The sequence below is a fragment of the Argiope bruennichi genome, chromosome 8 (genome assembly GCF_947563725.1).
Source record: "Argiope bruennichi chromosome 8, qqArgBrue1.1, whole genome shotgun sequence".
Lineage (NCBI taxonomy): Eukaryota > Metazoa > Arthropoda > Arachnida > Araneae > Araneidae > Argiope > Argiope bruennichi.
This window is the reverse complement of record NC_079158.1, coordinates 45,035,725-45,051,662: the sequence shown is the minus strand read 5'-3', so window position 1 is coordinate 45,051,662 and position 15,938 is coordinate 45,035,725. Positions and strand designations below refer to the sequence as shown.

The 15,938-nt window shown below is 27.4% G+C and overlaps 2 protein-coding genes across 4 annotated transcripts in view; one reads left to right on the top strand and one right to left on the bottom strand.

Moving 5' to 3' along the window:
- Positions 1-15,938, top strand: part of LOC129980927 (ankyrin repeat domain-containing protein 31-like) — a 35,754-nt gene that overhangs the window by 4,135 nt on the left and 15,681 nt on the right. The window contains exons 2-8 of one of the 3 annotated variants that reach the window (XM_056091420.1): positions 1,760-1,841; positions 5,535-5,621; positions 9,181-9,252; positions 9,972-10,030; positions 11,118-11,220; positions 11,318-11,373; positions 14,844-14,943. In XM_056091420.1, coding sequence (XP_055947395.1) covers positions 1,760-1,841; positions 5,535-5,621; positions 9,181-9,252; positions 9,972-10,030; positions 11,118-11,220; positions 11,318-11,373; positions 14,844-14,943 — 559 coding nt within the window. The other 2 variants (XM_056091421.1, XM_056091422.1) reach the window with 2 other exon arrangements.
- The window catches only part of LOC129980928 (U3 small nucleolar RNA-associated protein 6 homolog), a 56,591-nt gene that overhangs the window by 36,455 nt on the left and 4,198 nt on the right, over positions 1-15,938 (bottom strand). The gene's annotated exons all lie outside the window — the stretch shown is intronic.

Genomic DNA, 15,938 nt, shown 5'->3' with positions numbered 1-15,938 from the left:
TGGCACTTACATGCTTTGGAAGGTGGGAATGTACACCTTGGAGAGAGCTTTTTAAAATTATATTTTACTTTTAATTAATTAAAAATTAAGCTGAATTCTGAGGGTTTTCCGATGTAGTTTTCGAAAATATTATTACATAAATTAAATTTTATATCATTTTTAAAGTTGAAAAAAAAATGTCTTTAAATCAATTTAATATTCTTGCGAAAATTTTGGCAATTTTTAAAAAAGATTTTTTTTAAAACCTAATTTTCAACAATAGATTATATTGTTTCCATGAAGTTCAAACCGTTTTTATTGTTTTATCAATTATCTGAACGCGGGATTTTCTTCCATTTCTTCCATTGTTGAAAATTAAAAAAGAAGTAATTTGTTTGATATCTCTGTAGTTTACAAAAAAAAAAAAAAAAAAAAAAAGACTTTATACGATTTTGTGAAATTTATAAAGTAGACGAAACGCAGGTTGACATTATTAATAGCGCCAAGACATCATGACAGTCGTCAGTCGTCTCCATTAGAAAGGTTCATGAACAGATAAGTGAGACAGTTAAAATAAAGCGGCATTAATATCAAACGATTTTGTCAAATCCTGAACCAATCCTGGATTTAATAAACGATTTATCTGAAGTCAAATATAATCAACAATCCTGGGGAACCAGTTGGTTGTCTGACACGACTAGTTATTCAATGAAAATTTCTTTCATTCAAATAAAAAAAAATCCGTGTACTCCAATCAAAAAGTAAATTTCAAATAAAAGAAAAAGATAATTTATTTTAACTATATAAAACACTATATGAAGAGTAATAAAGTTTAAAAATGAGCGACATTAGAAAGTTTTTCATCGTTGCTTATTTCTGTAGTTAAACTTTAATCAAAAATAAACAAAATTTCAAGAATTTTTTTAGAACCATGTTTTAAACAAAAATTGCTCAATATGTAAAAAATAAGCGGATCTCTATTTTGATGAGCAGCAACGGTAGAAAAATTCGGGATGAAATGTTAAAGGGAATTGTGAAAATGATTTGAGTGTTATTATAACAACGAAATGTATTATAAAGTATACATAAAATTATTTTCAAAATTTAAATAAATTTTGATAAAAAAATTTTAAGGCTAAATTTACATTATTGAAAAGAGAATTTTTTTAAATATCAATATTGTGGTTGAATATTTTATGAAGTTATAATGGAAAAAGTCAGAATTTCGTATAATTTTTATTAATTAAAATTTTAAAAAAATTGCGCAAATTTCCATTCTTTAAAGTCATATACGTGTACCCACATTTGCATTTCTGTGATCATTCCACTGTCGTAATACTTTTGTCTTTTAACCAAGGTGATCACTAAAAACGGCGTCTACTATATTACAAAATATGAGATGTATTTGATGAATCAAGAAAATGACTAAAGTGTCTTAAGTATCATGAAAACTTAAAAGGCATTTGAATTTTGAGATTTAGATTAGTAGTTGGAGCCTTTTAGATTGAGAAAAATGCACAGGCAATGGTATTCAAACGAATGCAGTCTAGGAATATGGAGTCAAATAATTTTTATACTGTATCTACTTTTAATACCAAAGATGTGTATTAAAAATAACTTGTTTTTTTCGCAAGGATTATTTAAAATATTACAGTTCAACAGAAAAATATCATTTAATTAATGCACATATACATGCATGACTATTGTTATTAATGCATAAGTTAAATTGCTTTTAAATGCCATTTTTCTTGTGCTTTTTATTTCGTTATATTATTATTAGAAGAATTTTTATCGAAAATCATGAAGCTACATTCAAGTTTCATCCATGGCAGATGGCTTCAACTCTTGACAAACTGCAAAAAGTAAGTCAATAGTTTTGCACATATTTTATTAATCCTTTAACAATTTTGACCAATTTTCTTGAATTATAATTCTATTATTTTTATTCTGTCGTATATGAAGTACGGAGATAGTGAGTACAATAATCATTAAAAAAATGGTACCGATATTGAAGCACCATATCTACCAATACCGATATTTGGAATTATTAATTCATGTCAAAGTATTAACAATAACTTCCACCGAAATCAAACCCTACCATATAAACCCATCTTAATTTTGTATATATTATCTGTCATGCAACTCGTTCTCACCATAAACGCTTGAGTATTGATAATAACGCATGATTTCTGAATAATGCGTTTTAATCACAATAAAGATAATTTTTTTTGTGCAATTTTCTCTAATTATTCTATGAATGCTTGTATTTATTTGTATTTCTTCCATTTCTTTAAATTTATTAATTTTTAATAAAGCACAATTTTTTTTATTTATGATATAAAACCATTTATCTGAGACACAACACATTTTAAGCCATAGGAAAGCCTTTGATGGATTTCCAGTAATCTCTTCAGTGTTTAAAAAGATTGTCGATTTGCAGGTCATAATTCTTGAAGTCAGATTTCTTAATCTCTGGGCCTACATTTGGTTGCAAGGAAATGGCTTAGAAGTAACATAACTTAAGAAGATGATTGTTCATAATCAACCAGTTAACTATGAAATTTATTTTTTAAAATTCCTCAAGTCTCCCTTTTTAAAGTCTAAAGATGGCGAATGTACAGATCTAATGCATAGTAAATTTTTCAAAAAATATACAAAAGCAAATAAGATTTCATTTTTATTAGAAAATATCACATCGATTGTACCAAAATGATGATTTGGATTGGCTTGTATACACTCCGGATTAAACGGAGAGAAAAAATATGAATATTATGTAATGAAGTAATCAGCAAAGATCTGTCGCTGAGTCATGGTTGTATGATAATAGCAGATGGAGGATTAACTATAGATAAGTCTACGTAGTTTCCCCATATTTTTATGGACTTTGGATCATAGTTCGCAATTTTCTTAATAGCTACATTTTTGCTCTTATTAAGTTTTTCAAAAAAAAAAAAAAAAAAAAGAAAAGAAACACCTCTACTTTCTACAATACTAACTCTAAAAATCATTTCAAGGTATTTTTTATAATTATTTATATATAAAAGGCAATATTTGTACGCCTGCCTGTTATGTCATGTTATTTAAATAACTACTCAATCTATTCATGAGTGGTGTTTTGCAAAATAATCTATATTGTCAGAAGAAGTTTTAAAGCTATTGAAACCTTGATCTAACCAGTAGAAAGAAAGTTAGGGATCTAATAATATAATATCAGTTGAAATAGTACTATTATTTAAATGCAGATGGCGCCACAGACAATACTTCTTATATTGATGTTCATGAGATGAGATGTTGGTCATGCGTAAGTTAAGTTAAATTTTGTAAAGTTCCATAATGTTTTATTTTTTTATTGTTTCGGATTTTGCTCAATAATGATTGTGATGATTTTGTTGCGTTATAAAGTGAAGTCATGTTAATAATTTTACTTTTATTTTACATTTTGACTGTTCGACTCAGTAAGACGATAAACATTGTTTGCTGTACAAATGCAGCCAAGAGAAAACGAACAGAAAGACAAAATGAAACATAAGAATAAGCAGCATAGCGAGATGAAGGAAATGTATTACAAATGTCACACTTGCTGCGAATTGAATTGAGCGAGGATAAAACCTGAGACCTTGTGGTTCGCAGCCCAGTAACATGACCACGATACAAAAGCAATTGCTCGGGTAGAGTAGCTGTTAACTGGCTTATAAGCTATTCACTACACACTCATGTGCTTCTGAATCATTACTAACACGAAATCAGAAATGAAACAAATCAAGTAAGAATAAGAAAATTAAAACAATCTTTGTCATATAAGGATCGAAATAAGCAATGTTATAATAGGATTACACATGCAAATGAATCCATTAGATCAATAGATAAAACTTGACCGAATTGAATTTCAGAATATTTCGGAAATCGAATACAGCTTGTACACGGTTGTGGTTAGTGAAATTATGAATAAAGTTTTTACAAATTGTAATGCATTAAAATTCAAAAATGAAGTACCTGAGATTTGTTGTTAGAATGGTAAAATTAAATTGCCATGCCCATTGAAGGTACCACTTGAGAAACTGTTTTCATTGGGCGCTGCTACAACAACAAAAATGAAGCATTTTTTTTTAATAATATAAGAAATACTGTTATAAATCAAGATGAAACAATAAATTTTAAAACTGAATTCTAAAATTCACTTACTTTATCTGTATTGTCAGCCCCCACAATTAATCTGAAGGCTGGCGTATTTTACTTCTAGGAAACATTACTTGCACCCTTTTTACAATGCTATCAGCATGTCAGTCAAAAGATTCTGAAATACTGTTATAAAAATTTTAATGGGAAAATTCAAAGAAAAGGATGTGTTAATACGAAATATATCAAGGATAAAAACAGATATACCAATTCAATTCAAAGGATTGCAACTTTCCAACTGTCAAAAATTTCAATTAAATTAATTGTCGATTGCAATAATGATAAAAAAAATCACAAATTCAATCATTGAAAGTATGTGGACTGAATTTGAGGAATTTAGGTTTTTCTCTTGGACAATTATACGCTGTATGTAGAAAAAGAATGTCAAATGGAATAATTGCCACCATAGAAATTGTATATCCAAGAGCATTGCAATGAATTTAAAGTCGAATGCGATCATAATTAAAATTTATGCAATCTAAATACAAAAATAATAAAGTATATGTAAATATATAATAATTGATAGCGAATTTTTAGTTGCATCCATGTAATCTATCTATTTGTACATACATACTCAAATCCAATAATTTCAAAGCATTACCGGATTCAGCTAATGAAAAAAATAAAGTAAAAAAAGAAGAAGAAAAAAAAAACTTATTTTATGTGATCTCAGGATTTTATAATTTTAAACAAAATTATCTGAAATCTGGTGCATATAAAGAAACATTTTTGTAATGACATCTTTCTTTGCATTTCTTAAAACTGAATAGAAACAAGAGTGAAATGTGGATTGCCGAGCACTAAATGGAATTTCGTGTTGAAAAGTAATCAAACAAGGTATAGGTTGATGAGATTTAAAAAGACGAAAAGACATGTAGTTAATTTTGATCAGGAGCGTTTTCAATACCCTATTTCGAGCCCTTGATTTGACTTTTAAAAACGACTAGAATAGAAACGGTGCAGATATGATGTAATCACTAGCGTAGAACAATTAAAAAAAAAGAGAAGACAGTAACCTTTAATCATTCGAAAGGGTTATTGAATATTTTTAAGGTACGGTGAAGGCAGGAGGGGATTCCTACTGATTTCCCTTGTTCTGAAGACCATTTCTTTCTACTTAGACCTACAATTCAATATCATTTGGTAGAATGACTTGAAAGAAGATGTTCCATTCTCGAGATTCTGTTCGTAAATTTGAACGTAGGAAAGATATTATGACATCATTTGAAATGGTCTTGCTTTTATTTTGAAAAACATACAAAACAATCTAGCGAAACATCACTCAAAATTCAATGCATTTCATTAACATAAATTTATGAATTATTAAAAAAATTAATAATGTTCTCTTATAACTTTTTTTTTTGTGTCATTTTTTCTAGATTCTCCGTATTGGATTGCACGAGAGATCAATTCATCATTTGTCGGATACAGGGACTGCCAGAGAAATTTTGAATTTTGCTGCAAATGTAAGTGATTTAAACTTTTTTTTTTTCATTCAATGGATATCATATTTTACTAAGAACTTTTCTGTATATCTATTTTCGTTTGAGAAAAGGGTTATTTTTGTTTGATGATAAAAACTGAAACCGTTATAACAATTTTTCGCTGTTTGTAAACTATCTTTGCTTCCATGATATTGCAAAGCTGTCTAAAGTTGTCTTTTTATCGTATATAAAATATGCAAAGAGAAAGTATTGTAAACTTAAAAAAAAAAAAAAATTGCTTTCAACATTTTCATGAATTTTGATTCTTAAGATCTTCCCGAATCTGAAAAATATTCTTGGGTTTATGTTTTTATGCCTATTAATCTTTGCGATAGTTTATGTGAAAACGATAGCTCGAGAGTACAAAATGTATGAATAAAATTTAGCAAGAAGTTCATACTCCAAAACTGCACATTTTTGTCATATTTTTGTACCAAACTATCTGAAGGGATGCTAATTCTAAACACATAATAGACCCTCCCCCCTGAAAAGTGAAATATAAAAAATTGTGGCACGTTTGAAATGACTTCTCAGACATTTTTAGGGATTTTGATTATTTTTCTGAGTGTTATAATAAGTGAAAATTATTAAATATGAGGCAGTAAAAATATTAAATATAGTTATCTGTATGGAGGCCAGACAAGAAATAATTATCAATGATAACAATAATAAAAAGACACGCTTTTTCAAAATACTAAAATGTAGTGCTTTTGTTTAATAATTTTTTTTGTTAAAAATTTGAAAGTAAAAACAAATTTTGTAAAACTTTAAATGCGGTGGATTATATTTCAGTTTTTAATAAATGCCTAGAAATCTTTTTCCGTAATACATCCATTGTGGCTTAACTTTTTTATCCATTATTAACCAATTTAGTACTCATGTCTAAGATCTAAAATGTCGATCGGTATCTTATTTGGAACTAATCTGTCAAGATGTTTTGTGTTTTCGCATCCCTATAAACAAGATAACTCGGAAAACGCAATGACTTAAACAAATATGATATGTGGTTTTGCAATTGCAATTGTAGTTCTATGCCAAATTTCGAAAGAAAAGAAACTAGGATAAAATCCTAGATGGGCCCACCTCTTGGCGACTTATTTGAAATCTCGCCAACTTGACTACTAATTGAATATTTGTTATTATTATTATTTTTCAATTAAAAAACGATACTTGAAGACCAAAAATAATAATAAATATAATAAAAAATAAATATAATAAAAAATAAATATAATAAATAAATAAAATAAAATAATGAATAAATAATAATAATAAAATAATAAATAAATAATAATAAAATAAAATAATAAATAAATAATAATAAAATAAAATAATAAATAAATAATAATAAAATAAAATAATAAATAAATAGAAATAAAAATAAGTAAAAATAAAAAAAAAATATAAATATAATAAAAAATAAAATAAATAAATAAAATAAAATAAATCGGTCAAGGTTGATTATTTATTAATAAAATAAAATAATAAAAAATAATAAAAAATAAAATAATAAAAAATAATAAAAAATAAAATAATAAATAAATAAAAATAAGAATAAAAAATAAATAAAATAAAATATAACATAAAATAAATAAATTAAAAATAAATAAAATAAAATAAATCGGTCAAGGTTGATTATTTATTAATAAAATAAAATAATAAAAAAATAATAAAAAATAAAATAATAAATAAATAAAAATAAGAATAAAAAATAAATAAAATATAATATAAAATAAATAAATTAAAAATAAATAAAAAAAATCCGTCTAGGTTGTCACATTGGCGACGTTATCGCCACAGTTTGGTGTGAATTCAAAAAGATGCCAAGAGGTGGGCTGTGCTAGGATCCACCCGAAACTAGCACAGATCACATGATAGATCCAGTAAAAACGCTAGACTGATGTCAAAGATCTGTGTCTCCTAGTTCTTCTCCGTAAGGTATTCTCGGCTTTAACTAAGATGTACAATTTTATAAAAGAAAAGGGATTATGTTTTTATTTGAGACTATGCGAGGAAATTTCGATGAGACCCTGTCGCTAATTTTTTTCCAAAATTAATCGCTCTATACCTTTGACAGTTTGTATATGAAATTTGATTTCACTTATTTTATTAATTTTAGTGTAGTTGCCTTCAAAAATTAGAAGTTATTTTTTTTGGTTACATTATATTTTCACTGCAGCAACTTTCATCTGAATGTACCTATTAAAGCGCATTTTTGTATGTCTAAAAATGAAGTCCTTATCTGAAAATATCACCCGCAATTACTTATTCAATTCCTACTATTAGTTCACACTCTCCCTATCTATATATCTTGTTCAAATTTTGAATCGTTAATAAAATACTTTTTATTCATCCACTCAAGTTCAAATACATTTTTTAAAACTTGTAGTGGATGACACGTGATGTTAATACAGTTTTTGTTTCAAATATTAATTAATTAATTAAACTTGTCCAGTAATTTCTATTCGGTCGCCAAATCCATCGCCAAATGGTAGCCAAGTTTGTCACCAATTTTGTAATTATTTAATAAAAAGTAACTAAATTAAAAAATTTTTTGTTGAATTAAATAGGAATTGACTTAAAAAATTTTGCTTTATATATTACTTGCTTTGTTGCTGTTGCGAGAATTAAAAGTTATCTATTGATATTAAAAGTCACGCAAAAGAAAGAAAGATTGATTCCAGCTTTTTTTATATTAGATTTTAGAGGATTTCTATTAATGCTGAACAGGAAAAGTTGATAATATAATCTTTAGTCCAGATTATTCTTTATAATATGTTATAACGAAATATAGAAAAAATCTAACAGAATAATATACTCACGACATTTTACAATAGAAAAAAAAGCTTGCAAGGCCAAATTTGTATAGAATAAAAATGGCTTCAGTATAAACTTTGTGAAAGTATACCGAACTGATGTTACGAAACCTCGTCTCACTTCCGCATTTGCTTATTTCTTATTAAATTTTCGGTAAAATCGGAAAAAATGAATTTCGGTGTTGGGGTGCATGGATTAATAAAATGAAATTATATAGATATTCACCCAGAATGTTCTAGAGGTTTCTCCAGAAATAGAAAACTAAATATTAAATTGTTCTTGAAATTCACTAAAAAGTGATTCTCGAAGCTCTACAAACATTCCTTGAGGGACGGTTAGTGCATGCTGGCTATATCATCAGTCTATAAAGAATTTTAGCACTATTTTTTCTTGTTTGTTACGTTTTCTGCTATTTCTATGCTATATTTATCTTTATGAAGAATACGTCTATTAAATTTAAATGTCCATGCCATTGTCTATGTTTATTAAATATTTCATTCTGGAATGAACTATGTTTTTATCGTTTTATTCGTCTTTTTGTGTATTTGAAAATCTGTATCTGTTAAAAAAAAGTATTTTGGATCTACAGAATTTTAAAAAAAAAACAGTGCTTGATGCGATTCATTAATTGAATTAATGAGTATATTTTTAAAGTGTTGAAGAAATAAAATAAAATAAGAAATATTTACTTGTAAGTGCGTTCTGACTTGAACTTTTTATTTTTTAGAATGTTGGCTCAGTTAAAGTACAGAATTTGATAGAATATTTATATTCATATTTAAGTTTACCGATTCATTCGGTAAGTATTTTTGTGATTTGGTGTTATTATCACATTTATAATTTTCATTTTATGCATCCCTTCATCTTATCCATTTAATAAATTAATTAGCAGTCACAAAATTAAAAAAAAAATCGGCAATTTTATTTATTGTCGTATTGAGGGTTAATGACGTCAAAAGTATGATTATCTCACCCCATTCATAATCAGATGGTTTAAAGTGGATAAATTGCGCCCTGGACATGGAATTACTTTTTCGCCCCTTGTTGTATTTGGCTTTAAAAATTGATATAAACGTATTAATGTTTTGTTTGTATGGTATACATGGCCCATTGATGTTAAGGGCATTTATACTGCCCTCCATCCCCTCCCCCCTTAGTTACGTCACTGGAGGGACAATATTTAACATCATTAGAATAGATTTTATGTGGATCATAACCTAAATAGGTCATAAATAATAATATTCGGTTTATAAAATATTCATCTTTTACAAACTTCTATTGCTTCTTTCTCTAACCCACATCTCAATCAAATTTTTCCTTATTTTGCATCTATCTTTGTATAGTTTGATTAATTTCTTGGAGTGAACTGAAGTAAATTTGTATTTTTTCAGATACAAGTTTTTTTTTTATTTTATTATTATGATCAAAGTTTAGTTTATCAATATTTTTCAAAAAAATAAAAATCATTGGTTTATGTTTATAAATTTATTTTTATAAATTATATTATTTATTTTTCAGTCCAGTTCAAAGAACAGAATCGATTCCAATAATAAGCAATTGCCACATCATGGGCAAAAGTAAGTCGAAATATGTTAAGATTTTTTTCGTTTTATTAAGTAGACTGCCAATCAAATTTTAAAGAAATAAAATCATAAATAAATAAAAGAGCATGAATTTATTTCGTGGTTGGCAATCAACATGTTAATTATTTGGATAGCAGTAAAAAAATGTATAAGACTCAAGAAATAGTTTTAAAACCGAATAAATAGAAAACAATAATTTTTCTGAAATTTTACTACAAAGTTATCAAAAATAAAAATTTCAAAACTGAAAACTTTTAAAATCTTTCCTGACTTTACTCAGACACGATTTTTTTGATGAAAGGTCCTCATAAAGCGATTGCAATTTCGTTTTATCCATGGAAAAAAAAAAGACATCAACTCTAATTTAAAAGAAATTATATTTACACAACTTAAGTATCGTTTAATCTTTTGTTATTAAAATAGAATGTCTATGAAGAAGACAGAAATTTTTACATCCACTATTGCAGTCTAGAGTATCGTATAAAATATTTTAGATAATACTTCAGAATGATTTTTTAAAATGATAAATTTAATATTAGCTAAGCATTTAAAAATCTATTAATTTACTTACGTTGGAGACCGTAATAGTTAAGCACTAGGTTTAGGCTTTAGTTCTGGCGGATTCCAAATTAGAAATCCTATTCTACTATCTACCATTTATAGGGATTTGATTCCAGTTAAATTTAAAGTCGATGGCCACATGTTTTTCTACTGAAGTGATATGGAAGTTTGGAGTAAGGAATCAGTGGCTGAAGTGCCGTGCTCGTCATCTTCCCGTTGTTCGAATATATGAGTTCTAATATATCCTTCATGTTGCTTCAAAACGATGAACAGAATTAAAACAAATGTAGTTCAGTTATTTTGTTATTCTTAATATCAAATCGATTAATAAAATTATTTGATTATGATATAACTAATTGATAACTTAATTAATAAATATTATCAATACAAATATTAAATTAATGGAAACGGTGTCAAGTGGGATCAACCAGTGGCATTTCATGATTTGCTTAGGTATAAATTCGATAAATATTTAAGAAAAATAAGAAATTTAAACATTGCTATTTTAATATTTTTTTAGATGTATGGAAACAGCAAATAATTTATTGAAGAATTCAAGTGAAGCAAAAATTTTCGAAATAAAGAAATTGATTGAAATTGTAGCCCAAGAGTTAGCATTTCTGGTATAATTTTTTTTATGATATTTAAAAAAAAACAATTTATAAAAAATAAAACGATGCCCATTCGTATCATTAATTAATATATATATATTTCATTCAGGCCAGTATAACTGATGAAAACAATTCTTCAGTTCATTACAGTTTGAAGCTTTCTAAGTGAGTAAAAAATTTCAGAATTTAATATTAACTCAAAATTCTTTTTATTAATTATATAATCTCACAAATGATAATGAAAGCTAAGCGAGATGGTTGTACAATGTGATATTTTTACGATTAAAGGAATTATTTTTTTAATGTAATATTTTTACTTTGAATTTTTCTACTTAAACATTAGCGAATAATAATTTTAAAATGCGTAAAAAAATATAAAATAAAAATTTTTATTAAAAAATATAAAATTTTCTTTTTACAATCATATTTAATGCAATTTTTCTGCTATTCCATCATTCTAAATATCGTCAAATATCTGCAGTATAAATAAATTTTTGTTTCAAAATTAATCCGAAAATAGTGTCGTTTTCTTTTTAAAAGTGAATTTTGTTTCTACTTTAAAATAATTTTAACCCTTTGCCACTCACTCACCATTAAAGACGGTGCATCATTTTGACGTTTTATTTATTTTTTAAAGTTAATTTTTAAAAAAATACCTAAAGAATGGTAAAAAGATGTGGATTAATTTTTCTGTAAATTTCAACTTAAAACTATAATAAATATTTTTTTTCAAACAAAAAAAAAGTCTTTGTATTAGGTGAATAATCGTGCATCGAATTACTTTTTCGAGTGCAAAGAGTTAAATTTGGTACAATATTCGCATTATTTTAAACTAATTTTAAAAAAGCAGTTTTTCACCTTGGAATGGAGATAATTTTTTTAAAGATTAACATCACATTCTAAGCAAAATTTTTTGCATCGAAATAAAATTTGAAATACTTATACAATATTGTCTTTTTTTAATATTGAAAATATGAGTGACCTTAATATTTTGAAATAAATTGTAGGTGTACTGATTGTAGGGTGATTGTTCGATACAGCAATTAATGTTGCCATTTTATGAAAAAATAAATTTTAGTTATTGTCAATGTCTATTATATTTTAAATACAATAAACTAAACTTGTGCAAACGTCAGAAAGTAGCAAAACTCTTTAACTTAAAAAAATGATATAGCATTTTCATGTTCAGTGCGTCCGATTTTTCTAAGTTATCATTGTGCGCACATAAATGCAGTTTTAAAGCCGTATTTGCATAAGGATCGAAACAGTGGCATTTGTAAAGCCACGTCGTCCCATTGTAATCGCATATTTTCCCAGCTGTTTCTGCTACAATCATAACACAAACGGATTTTGGATCTTTGCTTCGTGAGTATTAGGAACAGATTCAATATAATTTTTTAACACAATAATCTTTCAAGAATGACATTACGTTTAACAATTCAAAATTTATTAGCTAATAAAAATAATTAAAAAAAAAGGATTTCATGAAAATGTTATTCCATATACATTTTAAAAATAAAGTAAAAAAGCATTATAAAACAGACCGAATGCGAAAAGAAGCACATTTCATTGCTTGAATCAAACAAAATGCAACCATATTGAACATCAGCCACCTTTGGTGATTAGATAGTTCGTAGAGCATATTAGTAATGCTTAATTCCGATTTGTAACGGTTATATAACTCTACTATCTTCTCTTTTGATACAAAAGATGGCACTGGAGAGGTTCAATAATGATGACGGACCTTTTTTGTAATTTAAAGATTTTATTGTTTTTCCGCTTTCGGGAGTTGGTTTGAGCCTTGCCTTTCGGCGTGCTGCTACGTCGATGATGTTACAAAGACTGATGGTTTTTTACATATACCGCTAGAGGGCGTTACAAGTGAGAGGCGGGGCAACATGCTTACGTAACAGGCATTACCTTATTAATATCAAGTTATTTTTCCCATGATCATTCTAGGGGAGGCATCATTATTAGATTATATTCTGAGTGTAGTGTTTTTTCGTGTTTTGTCTTATGAAATGTGAAACTTAGCTAATCATTAAATAACTGTTTGTGGCGGATTAGTATGAGCGACTATAGAACCCGGGACCTTGTGGTTCGCAGTCCAATAACATGACCACAGTACAAAAGCAATTGCCCGTGTTGCGTAGCTGTTAACTGGCTTATAAGCTTTCACCACATGTTCCTGAAACTCGTTTATTATTTTCATATACCTCAAAACGAAATAAAGATTCTCGTACCTCTACTAGTTAATTTTCTTATGTAGAGTGTGATGATAATGAATCTCTCAACAAAGTATATTTAAACATTAAATTTGGAATGACATAAAACGGCGTTGTTTTGCCATAAAGCAGGTACAGCTGTAAAGCTTTAATAGCTTTTCCTTTGTATTATTTATTGCGATAGATGAACTTTCCTAATGGACAAGAGTTTGATGACATCAAAATGCCATTAAAAATTTATGTGTCTGAGTAATTTATTTTATAATGGCACGTTGTCTTTAGCGGGATTTCACTTTCTTTTTCCTCATCTGAACTAAGCATGTAGCAAACAGATTCTTTCTTAGCTGTAAACAGTGGAAGAGTTTCCCCGCTGACCCTTCTTCGGTCTTTCACCCTTCGGGTCGACTGGGTCAATGCGGGTTTGTAACATATAATGGGAGAATGTCACACAGTTAAATATTTAGATGAAACAATGAAGTCTTTGAATTTCACTATAACAATCGAAAACTATTGTTGAAAATTATACAAAAAAAAAAAAAATCAAATTCGGGAGACGAAATTGCTCAGTAAATTGGCTGAATTAAAAATCAAATTTTAAAATTGTGTTTTATAATTCTTGTGAAAAAATATTGTAACCGAAAATGAAAAATAAAACGACCTCAATTTTTAAAAAATGATGAAAATTCTAATTAAAATTTTTAAAAAATACTCCAAGGTACCGAATTTGATCGCTCTAGGTCAATCCGTCTAGTGTGTAGAAAGCCGACACACACACACACACACACACACACACACACACACACACACACACACACACAGAGAGAGAGAGAGAGAGAGAGAGAGAGAGAGAGATAGAGAGAGAGAGGGAGAGAGAGAGAGAAATACTTTAAAATAAGCAGCCCTATAAAATGTAAATTTTGAAAATATATTGAGCTTCTTGATAGTTTTTTTATTTTCTCGTAAATGATGCAAATGTAGTGAAACCATTGTAATAAAAATAATTCAATCTCAAGACTTTGATGAATTTTCAAGTTATAGATCTTCTAGACCAGGAGTAAGCACTCCATCTTAATACATTTTTAAATAATATGATTTTATGCTTGTACTGACAAAATTGTTTTCTGATTTGCTGCAGTTTTGAAATTTAATACACTCTATAATAAAATACTATTTATGTTTTGAGAACATAATTATCAGTTAATTAATTTTTTGAGAACATAATTATCAGTTAATCGCTTAATTTAATTACAATTGGTTTGCTACACATGACGCCATCTAGTATTTAATTCGAAAGGAACTGATATTAAAACTCCGTAATTTTTATAACTCTATAATTTTAACATAAGTATCAGCATTTTACGTTGCTTTTTTATTCGTTTTTTGTCTTTAATAATAAATCTAATTTTTAAGGTTTCATATGGGGTCAGTGAAAAAGCAGAAACTGGCAAGTTGTTCATATCCTTCGTGTCTCTTCAACATCAGGCAGAAGCTCTGGAAGAACAGTCAGCAAGTAAGTGATTATACTGTAGTCTGAAGAAAATTCATTGTTATTATTAACCCTACATTTTAATTCTGCTAAATTAAATTCAGGGATCTGAAGGATCATTTTAACGGAAACACACAAAAAGGTTAATCTTGTAATTTTAAATTAAATTAAATTTATATAGTATATGAACATTCAGTTCTATTAGAAAGACATTCCTAAGAGGCTAACAACATGTCTGTTGACTTTAAAATATCTCTTTCCCTCCCTGTCTTGACTGACAGTGATGTCATTTCGAAGCCTGATGAGTATTTTTCTAGTAATGTGACTATGAAACGTGTTAACTCATTTTGACGTAGAGAGAATAGCTAGCGCCCTTTTAATTCCCCATTTTTTTGTTATACGATTACGTTTCCAAAATCTATAGGTATGAGTATTGATTAAATTTAATGGATTTAATAACAGGAAGATACAATCAGAATTTTTCTTAATTTTTAATTTTATTTTCCAGCTTTTAATACATTTTTTTTGAATGCATTAAAATTTTATGCATCGAAAAGATATAGAAGGGAATAGTCCTTAAATAAAAATTTTAAGATACAGTTCTTATAAATGAGTACTGGATACTTTTTCGAAAGATTTTTTTTAAAATTGAGGTAATAAAAATATAACATTATATTAATCTTAATAAAGAAAATTTGCAGAATAAATATCTAATGTATATCGTTACGAAGGAAAGAATTCTGAATCTGTCTCAAAAGGTCCACTAAAAAACACCGCATTTTCTTCTGGAAAAATTCGCGTGTGCAATTATCTGAAAGTACTTATTATCGTTTTCTTTGTTCGCTAATTTGTTTTATCTTCTGTGGTGAAAGTATGTTGTATTCCCTTTCACATTGGAAGTTAAACAATTATTTCCTCCGAAAAAACTAATAAAACATGCGAGTATGGAATGATTAGTTTCCGAAACAATTAGTTCTCTTTAATGATTCTAGGACACGAACAGATGTGTGCTACATTTG